Source organism: Microcaecilia unicolor, chromosome 3 (genome assembly GCF_901765095.1).
Source record: "Microcaecilia unicolor chromosome 3, aMicUni1.1, whole genome shotgun sequence".
NCBI classification, from domain to species: Eukaryota; Metazoa; Chordata; class Amphibia; order Gymnophiona; family Siphonopidae; genus Microcaecilia; species Microcaecilia unicolor.
In genome coordinates, this window is record NC_044033.1 from 480,332,114 (window position 1) to 480,348,341 (window position 16,228).

A 16,228-nucleotide genomic window follows, 5' to 3' on the forward strand; every position below is an offset into this window, starting at 1 on the left:
CCCTGACTTGTGAAGGAGTATGTATATAAAGCTAGTAGCTATAACAAGATGACAGATTCAGTGTTTTGCTGGTGGGAATGCTGTCCCTTTTGAATTGTAAAGTGCCAGTTTATGAGTGTATTTTAGCATTTTTTTTAGTACGATTTTTATATTTGTTTAACAAATGACTTAAGAGTTCATATTGTTTTAATTGTTTAGTTACAAGAAGAGTTCTCCTTTTTGTAGTTTTTTTTAGGCTGTTTGGATTTCTTCTAACATAGGTGGGGCTCCCACTTTGACAGATAACTTCAGAATACTGTAAGATATATGAGAAGCTGTGGTATTTGGGTGCCTGCACCTACACCAGGTCTATGGCTGGTATAAGTACTGCACCTGTATTGTAGGCATTTATATACCTGATTAGGCTATTCTATAAAGGATAGCAAGCCCTTACATTTCTTTAGAACAGGTTCCTACCAGATTCCCTTTACATAATAACATAGTAGGTGACGGCAGAAAAAGACCTGTACGGTCCATCCAGTCTGCCCAACAAGATAAACTCATATGCGCTACTTTATAGAAACCTAATTGTAGGTGCCCTGTTATAGAATTTCCCTTTCAGTGTGAATTATTGTGCTTTTATTATTTATTATTTTCTGTTGTAGAATAAACTGCGCAGACCTATGTAGGAAGACTGCACAGTTTAAGAAATATCTGAAACACACTTTTTTTTTTTTTTTTGCAACCACTCACTAGTGATTAATAATTGATTTTAAGTGCTGTCAGGACAGAAGTTATGATGGTGGTGTGCTCAGTAGATGGGTTCTTGTATGTGATTGTTATATGTGTAACTATAATTATGTACATTTTTATTTGGTTTTGTAATCTAACCAAGTGATAGGTGGACTATAAATAAATTATATAAATACATAAATAAGTTATTACTTTTGTATATTGGTTTGTCTTCTGATCTACTCTTGATTCCCTACTCTGAAAATTAGATTGATTTTTAGTCTTGCATACCAGACATCAAAAACATCGTTGGATTGAACTGATCTCATGTAGTGATTTTTGTTTGACTGTAATGTTCAAAATTTTACAAACTGTTTCTGCTAATTGCTGTTAATTTAATTGTAATTTACTTTTATAGATTCAGCTGATTATGAATTAACTTCACTCTTCCTAGAAGAGGAAAAAGAAACTCTTGATTTTCATAATCCACGGATTAGGACTTTTTTCCCAGAGACATGGCTTTGGATAGACACTAGAACTGGGTAAATATGTCAATAATTATAAGAATTTACACCTATTATGTTTGTTTATATTTCAACAGTTTTTATTGATGACATCTCCAAAAATACAAATCCACCTTACCATAGCAGTCTCAAAACAGTTGTACAGAGCTCAGTGGAACAACATTTCAAACATGCAACTTTACGTATAGCCATCAAATTTTGTAATATAGCACTTATCCCTCCCTCCCCCCAAACCCTCTTCTGTATGTAACATTTATGTATTATCTATTGTTATGGATGAATACTCATTACTAGCAATTCTTTATTAAACAATAAAAGTCTGATAACAGATAGTTCTATCTTAACCCATAAACTTCCATATTAAACTCCAATCATTGTGTCTCGTGTTTTGCTCTGTGTATTATTACCTCGTTTAAGACCCAACCAGGTTTACAGACGAGACTACTGAATATTTTCTTCAATAAACAAACTTCTCCAAGCAATTATTGTATGTAACTCTTCAATTTACATGGAATCTTTCTTTTTCCCAAACTATATCCCCTTTTTCCCTCCCTCCCCCACCCCCTCCCCTCTATCCTCTTAAACCAACTTTTAACTTCATGGCGTCCCTCTACTTCTCTCCTCAGTATAATATTCAGAGTGTAGGTTAACGAGTCTGAATTCCCCTGGCACTTTACCCCATTTTCTGAGGCGGACTGCTCTACCTATGCGTACTCCACTGACCCCACCCACACCTAAAACTTTTTCGCCTCTCTCTCCTTCCTTCTCAAGGCTCGGTCATATTATTGAGCACTGCTCTTCGTGCTTTAGGAGAAGTTTTTTGCAAGTATCTATTCCAAAATGGAAATGAATGCTTTTCTTTTCTTTGGGGTGCCTCGTGCTTCTCTAGCCTCCCATAACATCAACTCATGAAATTTGTTCCTCCAAAGCCAGATGGTGGGTGGTTCCTCTTGCATCCAATGTCTCAATATGCATTTTTTCCCCACTGCGCATGCCTTGCCCAGTAGGAGATCCGTGCTCTTATCCGAAAGTTCGTAGGCCCCCCTTTTATTTAGTACCACCCCTCTCCAAGAGGGAATTAACCTGTGCCCAAGCCATTACCGAGCGATGCACAGATAGCAGTTCCTACATTTAACTTGCAGAATTTTCCATGAGGTCAGGAGCTGTTGTGTGAGGGTGACTTTTGGGAGAAGAACTCTGCTTGCATTTTTCAATATCAAAACTTGTATGAGAGCAGAGAACAGCTTAGAGGGGAAAGCCCCTATGATTTCAGCTGGGGGGGGTAGGGGGGGCTTTCAGCAAAGAGGAGATTCCCAAGTGAAAATCATCGGGGCCAGCCTGAGGAAGCTGCAGGAGGAAAGTGGAGCTAGAATCATAGCACTGCGGGGGAAAGGAGACAGGGGGACAGTGGAGTCAGTAAGTTCTGCAGGAAAAAGAGAGTACAGTAGGGGGATTCCTGGACATGCGTAGAACATGGACGCTTACTGAGAGACACTTTTGCATATGTGCTAGGTGCTGTCCCTGCTGAGCTGTGTGCTAAATTTACTTGAATCTCTTTTGCATGCAGTTTCCTTTGATCATCGCTCGCTATTTCAAAATCAGTAACTTCTACCATGATAAAACAGATGCGGTTTTTAATGGGGACTTTTGAGCATTGGCCCGAGGAAGTGGTTTACCAAGGTGGATGCCCCAAGCCCCATTTTTTCTTTGGGCGGGGAGGGGGTTTTGCACATGCAGGTGCAGCACCATCACTAGTGCATCCAGAACATGTGGAAGGACATGTGGTATTAGTCATGCATCTATCTGTGTGGAAGAAGGGGCTGTGTCATCTGTTGCTTATCAGCCTGTATGAAATTAGAACTGAATTGAACCATAGGAGCAATCCTATATCCTCCTTTTATCTTGTCTTTAGGAGGTTTGGGGGCTTCTGGTGAACAAAAAAGGAAGGAATCAGCTGAGTGATTGAATAGGGGAAAATTGGGTGGAAATTACAGTCAAATGAGAAGGCACAGATCAGAGAGGCTATTGCTCTCGTACTTCATTCTAATACATTGGAAGTGGAATTTAAATTCAAGTAAGTGGGACAGATGTTACTTGGAGACTGTTGACTGGCCAGTCTTGGGCCTGCTCTTTCAGCACCTAGATTTGGCTGTCCAAGTTAGGTGGGTAGCTCTGAGAAACAGAGCTAATCAGACTTTTACTCCCTGACTCTGTCAAAATGTGCCTTTCTATGCAGTGACAGGAGGAATGTTTTGGGGCTCTGCTCCAGGAAAGTGCCAGCCAAAGTAATAAAGGGGTATACTGTTCTGGGGAAGTAGCTCAATAGCAGTAGATTCTCAAGAACTGGAGGGAAGTATAAAACCCAAGTGTGGGTTGCCCAGGGCTTCTTCCTTTCCTTTCCACAATGGGGAAGTCGCTAAGGGGGAAATCCTGTAACATGGACACTAACATTATCCATTCATTATCTCCCAAATTCTATAAAAGATGCTAAAAATTGTACGTGCAAATATGGGTGTGTGTACACTTTAATTGAATAACAAGGCAATTAGCACCGATAATTGGGATTTTAATAAACAATTGTTGGTACTAATTGAAATTAATTAAAATTTACCTGCATAAATTTAGATGCAGTTCCAAAAAGGGGATGTGGCAATAGGAGTGTCATAGGTGGATCAGGAGCATTCATACAATTCATGCACACAGTTATAGAAAGATACTTAGATTTACACCAGGGTTTTATTGGTGTAACTGGTTGCACCTAGAAGTAGTCGCAGTTCCTAGCACTGAGCGCTATTCTATAAAGATCGCTTAACTTTTAAGTGCCTTTTATAGAATAGCACTTAGCACTCTTTTTTTGGCACAGATGTTTTAGGTGCCATTTATAGAACATAACATAAGAATAGCCATATTGGGTCAGACCAATGGTCCATCTAGCCCAGTATCCTGCTTCTACCAGTGGCCAATCCAAGTCACAAGTGCCTGGCAGAAACCCAATTAGTAGCACCATTCCAAGCTGCCAATCCCAGGACAAGCAGTGGCTTCCCCCATGTCCATCTCAATAACAGATTCTGGACTCTTCCTCCAGGAACTTGTCCAAACATTTTTTTTAAACCCAGATACTCTAACCGCTATTACCACATTCTCTGGCAACAAGTTACAGAGCTTAACTATTCTTTGAGTGAAAAAATATTTCCTCCTATTTGTTTTTAAAGTATTTCCATATAACTGCATTGAGTGTGCCCTGGTCTTTGTACTTTTTGAATCAGTGAAAAATTGATTCACCTACACCTACTCATAAGAATATAAGCGTTGCCATACTGGGATAAACCGAAGGTCCATCAAGCCCAGTATCCTGTTTCAAACAGTGGCCAATCCAGGTCACAAGTACCTTGCAAGATCCCAAAACAGTACAATACATTTTATTCTGCTTATACTAGAAATAAGTAGTGGATTTTCCCAAGTCCATCTTAATAGTGGCTTTATGGACTTTTCTTGTAGAAAGATATCCAAAACTTTTTAAAACCCTGCTAAGCTAACTGCCTTCACCACATTCTCTGGCAATGAAATCCACAGTTTAATTACATATTGAGTGAAGAAAATTTTTTTCTCGATTTGTTTTAAATTTGCTACTTTGTAGGTTCATTCTATGCCCTCTAGTCCTAGTATTTTTGGAAAGAGTAAACGAGCGATTCAGATATACCCGTTCCACTTCACTCATTATTTTATAAACCTCTATAATATCTACATAAGAACATAAGAGTAGCCATACTGGATCAGACCAATGGTCCATCTAGTCCAGTATCCTGTTTTCCAGTGGAGTGGAGGAGTGGCCTAGTGGTTAGGGTGGTGGACTTTGGTCCTGAGGAACTGAGTTCGATTCCCACTTCAGGCACACAGGCAGCTCCTTGTGACTCTGGGCAAGTCACTTAACCCTCCATTGCCCCATGTAAGCCACATTGAGCCTGCCATGAGTGGGAAAGCTCGGGGTACAAATGTAACAAAAAAAACAGAGGCCAAGCCAGGTCACAAGTACCTGGCAGAAACCCCTCAGCCATCTTTTCTCCAAGCTGAAGAGCCCTAGCCGCTTCAGCCTTTCCTCATAGGGAAGTCCTGCCATCCCCTTGATCATTTTCATCGCCCTTCTCTGTACCTTTTCTAATTGCACTATATTTTTTTAGGATGCGGTGACCAGAGTTGCACACAGTATGCAAGGTATGGTTGTACAATGGAGCGATAGAAAGGTATTATAACATCCTCATTTTTATTTTCCATTCCTTTCCTAATAATACCTAACATTCTATTTGCTTTCTTTGCCGCTGCTGCACACGAAGCAGAGGATTTCAATGTATCATCAACGATGACACCTAGATCCTTTTCCTGGTGGGTGACTCCTAATGTGGAACCTTGCAACACATAGCAATAGTTCAGGTTCCTCTTTCCCACATGTATCACTTGCTCACATTAAACATCATCTGACATTTGGATGCCCAGTCTCGTAAGGTCTTCTTGCAATTTTTCACAATCCTCTTGCGATTTAACATCTTTGAATAACTTTGTGTCATCAGGAAATTTAATTACCTCACTAGTTATTCCCATCTGTAGATCATTTATAAATATGTTAAAAAGCAGCGTTCCCAGCACAGACCCCTGCGGAACCCCACTATCAACCCTTCTCTATTGAGAATACTGATCATTTAATCCTACTCTTTATTTTCTGTCTTTTAACCAGTTTTTAATCCACAATAGAACACTACTTCCTATCCCATGACCCTCCAGTTTCCTCTGGAGTCTTTCATGAGATACTTTATCAAATGCCTTTTGAAAATCCAGATACACAATTTTGACCGGCTCACCTTTATCTACATGTTTGTTCACTCCTTCAAAGAAATGTAGTAGATTGGTGAGGCAAGATTTCTCTTCACTAAATCTATGTTGGCTTTGTCTCATTAATCCATACTTATGTATATGCTCTGTAATTTTGTTCTTTATAGTAGTCTCTACCATTTTGCCCAGCACCGATGTGAGGCTCACTGGTCCATAATTTCCTGGATCACTTCTGGAACCCTTTTTAACAATCGGTGTTACATTGGCCACCCTCCAATCTTGTGGTACCTTGCTTGATTATGAAGATAAATTACATATTACTAACAATAGTCTTGCAAGTTCATTTTTCAATTCTATCAATACTCTGGGATGTAAACTATCCAGTCCAGGCAATTTGCTACTCTTCAATTTGTCAAAGTGCCCCATTACTTCTTCCAGGTTTACAGAGCTTTGATTCAGTTCCTCTGACTCGTTCAAACTGAATACCATTTCTGGCACCGGTATCTGTCCCACATTCGGTAAAGACCGAAGCAAAGAATTCATTAAATATTTTTGCTATGGCATGGCCTTGTCTTCCCTGAGTGCCCCTTTTTTCCCTCATAAGTACATAAATAATGCCACACTGGGAAAAGACCAATCGTCCATCGAGCCCAGCATCCTGTCCACGACAGCAGCCAATCCAGGCCAATGGCGCCTGGCAAGCTTCCCAAACGTACAAACATTCTATACATGTTATTCCTGGAATTGTGGATTTTTCCCAAGTCCATTTAGTAGTGGTTTATGGACTTGTCCTTTAGGAAACCGTCTAACCCCTTTTTAAACTCTGCCAAGCTAACCGCCTTCACCACGTTCTCCGGCAACGAATTCCAGAGTTTAATTATGTGTTGGGTGAAGAAAAGGTTTCTCTGATTTGTTTTAAAATTTACTACACTGTAGCTTCATCGCATGCCCCCTAGTCCTAGTATTTTTGGAAAGCGTGAACAGACGCTTCACATCCACCTGTTCCACTTCACTCATTATTTTATACGCCTCTATCATGTCTCCCCTCAGCCGTCTCTTCTCCAAACTGAAAAGCCCTAGCCTCCTTAGTCTTTCTTCATAGGGAAGTCGTCCCATCCCCGCTATCATTTTAGTCGGCCTTCGCTGCACCTTTTCCAGTTCTACTATATCTTTCTTGAGATGCAGCGACCAGAATTGAGCTCAATACTCAAGGTGCGGTCGCACCATGGAGCGATACAACGGCATTATAACATCCTCACACCTGTTTTCCATACCTTTCCTAATAATACCCAACATTCTATTCGCTTTCCTAGCCGCAACAGCACACTGAGCAGAAGGTTTCAGTGTATTATCGACGACGACACCCAGATCCCTTTCTTGGTCCGTAACTCCTAACGTGGAACCTTGCGTGATGTAGCTATAATTCGGGTTCTTTTTTCCCACATGCATCACCTTGCACTTGCTCACATTAAACGTCATCTGCCATTTAGCTGCCTAGTCTCCCAGTGTTGTAAGGTCCTTCTGTAATTTTTCACAATCCTGTCGCGAGTTAACGACTTTGAATAACTTTGTGTCATCAGCAAATTTAATTACCTCGCTAGTTACTTCCATCTCTAAATCATTTATAAATACATTAAAAAGCAGCGGTCCTAGCACAGATCCCTGAGGAACCCCACTAGCTACCCTTCTCCATTGTGAATACTGCCCATTTAATCCCACTCTCTGTTTCCTATCCTTCAGCCAGTTTTTAATCCACAATAGGACATTTCCTCCTATCCCATGACCCTCCAATTTCCTCTGTAGCCTTTCATAAGGTACCTTGTCAAACGCCTTTTGAAAATCCAGATACACAATATCAACCGGCTCCCCTTTGTCCACGTTTGTTTACTCCTTCAAAGAATTGAAGTAAATTGGTCAGGCAAGATTTCCCCCCACAAAAGCCGTGCTGACTTGGTCTCAGTAATCCATGTCCTTGGATGTGCTCTGTAATTTTGTTTTTAATAATAGCCTCTACCATTTTCCCCGGCACCGACATCAGACTCACCGGTCTATAATTTCCCGGATCTTCCCTGGAACGTTTTTTAAAAATCGGCATTACATTAGCCACCCTCCAATCTTCCGGTATTACTCTCAATTTTAAGGGCCATCATCTAGCGGTCCAACTGATTCTTTTGTTGGCATCTTGCTTTTAATATACTTATAAAAGATTTACTATGTGTTGTTCCCTCCAACACAATCTTCTTTTCAAAGTCTGCCTTTGCCTTCCTTATCAGCGCTTTGCATTTGACTTGACATTCCTATTATTTTCAATCAGATCCTTCTTCCATTTTCTGAAAGATTTTCTTTTAGATCTAACAGCTTCATTCACCTCACTTTTTAACCATGCCGATTCTCATTTGGTCTTCCTTACTTCTTTTTTAATACATTGAATATATTTGTCCTGGGCTTCCAGGACGGTAATTTTGAACAGCATCCATACCTGATGTAAATGTTTGACCACTGCAGCTGCTCCTCTAAGATTTTTTCACCGTTCTTCTAATTTTATCATAGTCTCCTTTTTGAAAGTTAAATGCTAATATATTGGATTTCTTTCATGTGCTTACTCCAGAGCTTATATCAAAACTGATCATGTTATGATCACTGTTATCAAGCAGCCCCAGCACCATTACCTCCTGCACCAGATCATGTGCTCCACTAAGGACTAAGTTTAGAATTGTTCGTCCTCTTGTTTCCTGAACCAGCTGCTCTTCAAAGCAGTTCTTTATTTCATTTATGTGGATTTCCTCACAACTTTTCAGTAGTAGCTCAAGGTGAGTTACATTCAGGTACTCTAGGTATTTCCCTGTTCCTGGAGTGATCACAATCTAAGTTTGTACCTGAGGCAATGGAGGGTTAAATGACTTGCTCAAGATCATAAGGAGCAGCAGTGGGGTTTGAACTGGCCAACCCTGGATGTCAAGACCGGTGCTCTGACCACTAGACTACTCCTCCACTCTACCACCTTCACAGCAGGCAAGCAAGTGACCAGGCGATTCTCATATCCACCAGCCACCCAGCTATGTACATGTGTAATTTTTGAATTTTGGAACTTTACTTCCCTTGCATGTCCTGATGTTACATTTGTCCAATCAGTCTTGGATTTATTGAAATCACCCTTTATTATTGTGTTACCCAGTCTGTTAGCATCCCTAATTTCTGATATCATTTCTGCACCTGTCCATCCTGTCCAGGTGGAAATGGTAGTACACTCCTTTCATTGTCATTTTCCCCTTTACATACAGAATTTCAATCCATAGGGATTCTAAGATGTGTTTCGTGTCATGCAGAATTTTTAGTCTGTTCAATTCAAGGCCCTTCTTAACATATTTATTTATTTGTTACATTTGTATCCCACATTTTCCCACCTTTTTGCAGGCTCAATGTGGCTTACATAGTGCCGTAAACGGCGTTAGCCAATTCTGGTATGAAAATGGTAATATTGAGGTACATGTATGGTAAAGACCATTGGGGGGAACTTAGAGAGGGAGAGGAAGGATTAAGATATGTCCAGTTATGGTCTTTGGTTACCCCTCCACCAATTCTCTCTCCCCTATCACTGCGATGTAATTTGTATCCTGGAGTGACAGTCCCACTGATTATCCTCCTTCCACCATGTCTAATAGATGCTTATTATACCTATTTTTTCATTTAGTGCAATATATTCTAACTCTCCCATCTTATTTCTTAGGCTTCTGCCAGACATTTCAGACTATGTTTATTGTTCCTGTTTGCATCTTGCTCAGCAGTTGACATTGCTACTACTACTACTTAGTACTACTTATCATTTCTAAAGCGCTACTAGTTGTACGCAGCGCTGTACACTTGAACATGAAGAGACGGTCCCTGCTCGACAGAGCTTACAATCTAATTAGGACAGACAAACAGGACAAACAAGAGATAAGGGAATATTAAAGTGAGGATGATAAAATAAGGGTTCTGAACAAGTGAATAAGGGTTAGGAGTTAAACGCAGGATCAAAAAGGTGGGCTTTTAGCTTAGATTTGAAGACGGCCAGAGATGGAGCTCAGGTAGTCTATTCCAGGCATATGGTGCAGCAAGATAAAAGGAACGGAGTCTGGAGTTAGCAGTGGAGGAGAAGGGTGCAGATAAGAGAGATTTACCCAGTGAACGGAGTTCCCGGGGAGGAATGTAGGGAGAGATGAGACTGGAGAGGTACTGAGGAGCTGCAGAGTGAATGCACTTATAGGTCAATAAGAGGAGTTTGAACTGTATGCGGAAACGGATAGGAAGCCAGTGAAGTGACTTGAGGAGAGGGCTAATATGAGCATAACGACACTGGCGGAATATTAGTCGTGCAGCAGAATTTTGAACAGATTGAAGAGGAGAGAGATGGGTAAGTGGGAGACCTGTGAGAAGCAAGTTGCAATAGTCTAAGCGAGAGGTGAGGAGTGTGGATGAGGGTTCTGGTAGTGTGCTCAGAAAGGAAAGGGCGAATTTTGCTGATATTATTATATAGAGAGAAACGACAGGTTTTAGCAGTCTGCTGAATACGTGCAGAGAAGGAGAGGGATGAGTCGAAGATGACCCCAAGGTTACGAGCTGATGAGACAGGAATGATGAGAGTGTTATCCACAGAAATAGAGAATGGGGGAGGAGGAGAGGTTGGTTTAGGGGGAAAGATGAGAAGCTCATTCTTGGTCATGTTTAGTTTCAGATGGCGCTGAGACATCCAGGCAGCAATGTCAGACAGGCAGGCTGATACTTTGGCCTTGATTTCGGCTGAGATTTCTGATGTGGAGAGGTAGATCTGGGATAATGTGCATTCTTAAAAATCTGTCTACTATGGTCTCTGTTGTAACCTCACTATCATGATGCCCTATCCTCCCTGTTTTGATGGTATTTTTGAAAGATGTCTTTTTCCGAACCATGCGCTTTTGAGAGACTGTTGATCTTAGTCAAGTTTAGAAGCTGCTCTATCTCTTTAAATGTCATTGCTATCAGCCTGGTCCCACCCTGGTTAAGGTGGAGCACATCCTTTCAATAGAGGCTCCCCCCTCTTCAGAATGTTTTCCAGTACCTAACAAATCTAAAACTCTCCTCCCTGCACCATTGCCTCATCCACGCATTGAGACTCCAGAGCTCTGCCTTTCTCTTGGGCCCTATGCATGGAACAGGTTGCATTTCTGAAAATGCTACCCTGGAGGTTCTGGAATTCAGCTTTCTACCTAGGAGCCTAAATTTGGCTTTCAGAACCTTCTTCTGACATTTTCCTATGTCATTGAAACCCACATGTACCAAGACAGCCTTCTCCGCACTATCTAAAATCCTATCTAGGTGACTCGTGAGGTCCGCCACCTACTCACCAGAAAAGCAAGTGACCAGGCAGTCCTCACGTCCACTAGCCACCCAGCTATCTACATGCCTAATAATCGAATCATCAGCTACAAAACTTGTTGTAACCCTTCCCTTCTGGGCAGAAGCTCCTGAAGACACATCCTCAGGGCAAGATGATATTGCATCCCCTGGTGGGCAGGTCCTGGCTACAGGATTACTTCCTACTTCACTAGGGTGATGCTGTCCTTTTAGGAGACCTCCCTTCTCCAAGGCAGCACAGGGGTTCCCAGACTAAAGGTGGGATTTCTCTAGAGCGTTGCTGTAGGCCTCCTCTATGTATGTTTCTGTATCCCTCAGCTCCTCCAAGTTTGCTACTCTAGCCTCAAGAGAACAGACTCATTCTCAGAGAGCTAGGAGCTCTTTGCATTGAGCACACACATATAACCTCTCACCAACTGGGAGATAATCATACATGTGACATTCAATGTAAAGACTGGATACACCTCTTTCACTACTGGACTACTGTCTGTATCTTAGTACTATAGAGTTGTTTAATTAAAACTTCTTAAGATACTAGGGATATCACTGAGGTAGAAACAACTGCGGTAACTGTGCCCTTGCTGCGGACTCTGTAAATCTTGTTATAAGCTTGGGACCGGGCAATTTGGCGCCGCATTACCCACTTGTGAGAATATAAGGCTTGCTGTCCTCAGAGAATACCTGCTACAGGTAAGTATCTTCGCTGTGTTTTTTTCTCAGAAACTAATTAAATGTAATTAAAACTCTAATGTAAACACTCCTCTTGTTATCCTATCCTATATAATAAAACGCACCTCCAACATTCTGAAGCTGACTGCGTGGCTGAGGCATTCCTGCTCTCTGTATCCATCTCCTGAATTGACATCACGTACTTCCGGGTTCGTCACAAGCAGAAGTGACCAACCACATGATGTTTCTCGGCTTCAGAATGTTGGAGGTGCATTGTATTAAATAGGACTGGGCAGTTCCTTGAAGCACAGCCAGAGCTCAGCATCCTGCACAGTAATGCTCAGACACCAGAGAGAGAGGGGGAGGGCCGACACCAGAGAGAGGGAGGGAGGGGGGGCCTGACACCAGAGAGGGGGGGGGGGGGAAGTATCTCTGTCACACACACACTCTCTCTCTCACAGTCAATGTCTTTCTCTCACTCTCACACACTGTCTCTCACACACTCTGTCTCACACTGTATCATGTTCACTCTCTATGTGTCACACAGTCACTCACACACTCTCTTGGTCTCATACACTCAGTCTCACAGAGAGTCTGTGTCTCAAACACACTCTGTCTCTCGCACACACTGTATCTGTGTGAAATACACTCTCTCTCTCTCTCACACTGTGTCTCACATATGCACTTGTACACAATCTCATTCTCACACACACACTCTCTCTCTCTCACAGACACACTCGCACCCAGACTCACTCTCGCTCTCTCACACACACACACTTGCACATTCACTCTCTCTCTCACACACAGTCACTCTCACATACACTCTCTCAAACATACACACTCGGAGGAAAACTGTGCTAGCGCCCATTTCATTTGTGTCAGAAACGGGCCTTTTTTACTAGTTTAGAATAATTACTGTAAATGAAGATTTGTGCTAGGGGTGGGTGGGAGCTGGGGGGTGGGAATGAAGAGAGGACTAGACTCTGCTGTGCCTTCTTGGAGGAGGAGTAGCATAGTGGTTAGTGCAGTGGACCTTGATCCCGGGGAACTGAGTTCAATTCCCACTGCAGCTCCTTGTGACTCTTGGCAAGTCACTTAACCCTCCATTGCCCCTGGTACAAGTACCTGAATATATGTAAACCACTTTGAATGTAGTTGCAAAAACCTCAGAAAGGCAGTATACCAAGTCCCATTTTCCTTTTCCTTTCTACAAGCTATATGTTAATGCTGTTTCAGAAAGTCTTTCCCATGCACTAAGGCCATTTCATGCACTAATGTCATTAGCATGCAGACATTAAAAATGTTACTACATGAACGCTTAACTGCCACCCATTTTGTAGGCAGTAAGGGCTCATATGCTACTCAAATATTTCATTAGACTGATACAGAAAAGAAAGGGAAATCATATGTCAGATTTACTGAATGTAGCGGTAAATATGCATTTGGCATCCGAGTACTATTATTGCGTTCTAAGATTTATTTATTTATTTTATATTTTGGAAGTTCCAAAGCAAGTACAACATTGGAAGTGAAAGTTCCTGATACAATAACTACATGGGTAGCCAATGCTTTCGTAATCTCTGCGAACTTAGGTCTTGGACTGACTACTACACCTGTTCAGGTAAGTAGCTTCTTGATTTACTTTGAATTATTCTAAGGCAGGTCACCATAACAAAAATAAGCATTTTATAAAGGGGTTCCAAGGCAGTCAAGGCACATAGATGCTTGTGTTACATCAATTTTATAAAGACAATATGTACCTATATATCTTTATAAAATTGCCTTCCTGCACAAAGCTACACCTGTTCCAAAACGAGATTTAACTTTGTGCATTTATGTGCAGGTGAGAATTGCTATATATGTGCCTAATTTGTAAAATATATGCATGTGCTGATCCTGCCCTTACTCCTCCCATTCTTTGCCCTCCTGTTTCTTTCCCTAGGATTCAGAATGCCAAGTAGACCTGTATAGCAGTGGCAGCAGCACCATGTGTGTTCAGCATTGCTGACTGTATATATACCCCCAAATTCTATAAATGGCACTGTAAATTGCACACACAAATTTGGGCGCATGTCCAATTTGTGCACACAATTTATTTGAATAACGAGCCAATTAATATCAGTTGGAATTGTAACAATTATTGGTGCTAATTGGCTTTAAAATGTACACACCTAAATTTAGGTGTGGGAATTTATGCATGGGTCCAAAAAGGGGGCGTTGCTGTGGGAGGATCATAGGCAGATCTTGGGCATTCTTTAATTTATGCACGTTGTTATAGAATTCGGGAAATCTGTGCCTAGTTCAGGTGTGGGAATTTACAACAGGACTTCATTAGTGTAAATGGCCATGCCTTAAAGTAGTTTCCACAAATGTTTTGCCCTGACCAAAGGCCTGGAAGGTTTAAAATTGAACATTATTGAACAAAATTGAACTTCTCATTTTTCCCCCTAAACCCACCTCCCCTCTTCCCCCTTTCTCTATCTCTGTTAATGGCTCTCACATCCTCCCTGTCTCCTCGGCTCGTAACCTTGGAGTCATCTTTGATTACTCTCTCTCCTTCTCTGCCCATATTCAACAGATCGCCAAAACCTGCCGCTTCTTTATCTACAATATTAGCAAAATTCGCCCCTTCCTTTCTGAATACACTGCTAGAACCCTTATCCACACCCCCAAAAGAGCTTACAATCTAAATAATACAGACAGACAAGACAGTTACAGGTGAGGGAAGTAATGGGTGAAAAGGGAGGAAGGGACAAGGGGAGGGCAATTATGGTTAGGAGCCAAAAGCAGTAGTGAAAAGGTGGGTTTTCAGCATAGATTTGAAAACAGGTAGAGATGGAGCTAGATTTATAAGTCCAGGAAGTCTATTCCAGACATAAGGTGCTGCGAGAGAAAAAGAGTGAAGCCTGGAGTTAGCAGTGGAGGAGAAGGAGGACGACAAGAGAGATTTGTCCAGTGAGCGGAGTTCACGGGGAGGAATGTAGGGAGAGATGAGAGCGGAGAGGTAATGGGGGGCTGCAGAGTGGATACATTTCTTTTGGGTAGGGACTGTCTCTTTGTATCAGGTGTTCTGCGCTGTGTGCGTCTGGTAGCGCTATACAAATGCTAATAATAATAATGATGTTGAAACCATTGAGGTATTTCCTGCTGCAGTACCCTCAAAGTGCCCATGCACAAAGGATTGCTTGACTTTTTCTGTGTTGGGGGGGGGGGGGGGGGAACAGCCCCAAAGGACCCAAGACTAAGCCACAGATATTCCTCAGGTTACTCAGGGGTATATGGCCTCAACTACTGGCCAATTTTTGTCCTTAGCACTCTTCAAGGAAGAGCTTGACAGGCAGGATCCATTCTGCGGTTGGGTATCCTGACATCTTCTTATAGGATCTGCTGCTCAGGAATCTCTCAAACCATGATAGGGCCTCGTCACCCTTTCCTATGTTGTCTAGCACGTTTAGTAGCAGCCCATGGTCTACCAGGTCAAAAGCTGATGACATGTCGAATTTGAGGATCATGACCCTGCGACCTGTGCTAATCACTTTTCTTAGGCCTAACACCAATGATGTTAGTACGGTTTCTGTGCTGTGGTTTGGGCAGAATCCTGAGTGAGAACGGTGTAGTATGGAAAAGTTTGTCATATATTCCATGAGTTCTTTAGCGGCTATGCCTTCCATTACCTTGGTGAGTAGTGGGATGGAAGCTACAGGTCTTTAGTTGGTTACAACATCTCATGTGATTTTTGTTATTTTTTGGGATGGGGTTAGGAATAGTCCTCCATTTTCCTTTGGGAATTGGCCCTTGGTTTGCATGGAAGTGATGTGTTTCCTTAGGTAGTGTATGAATGTATTGGGAGCCTTCGTTAGCAGGACATTTGGGCAGCTGTCGACTGGTCATTGTGACTTGGCATATTTTTTCACAAGATTTTTGAGACCAGGTTGGTGGAGGGAGGTGTGAAGGTTGTCCATGTTCTGTCTGCTGCTGTGGGGTCATCTGTTTTGTATGTTATCTCCAGGTAATCTTCTGTGTTGTTCGTGAGGGTGGGGAGATTTCTTTTGATGTTGTAGATTTTCTGTTCGAAGTAGTTAGCCAGTTTTTGGGCCGAGGGATATTGTCTTATGTCTGCTGTCAGA

General features: G+C 42.0%; 1 protein-coding gene across 1 annotated transcript in view; it reads left to right on the forward strand.

Annotated features, from left to right (window-relative positions):
* The window catches only part of CD109 (CD109 molecule), a 538,537-nt gene that overhangs the window by 294,055 nt on the left and 228,254 nt on the right, over window positions 1-16,228 (forward strand). Inside the window, exons 18-19 of the mRNA XM_030199046.1 lie at window positions 1,130-1,253; window positions 13,605-13,722. Of these exons, the coding sequence (XP_030054906.1) occupies window positions 1,130-1,253; window positions 13,605-13,722 (242 nt within the window). The remainder of the gene's footprint in view (window positions 1-1,129; window positions 1,254-13,604; window positions 13,723-16,228) is intronic.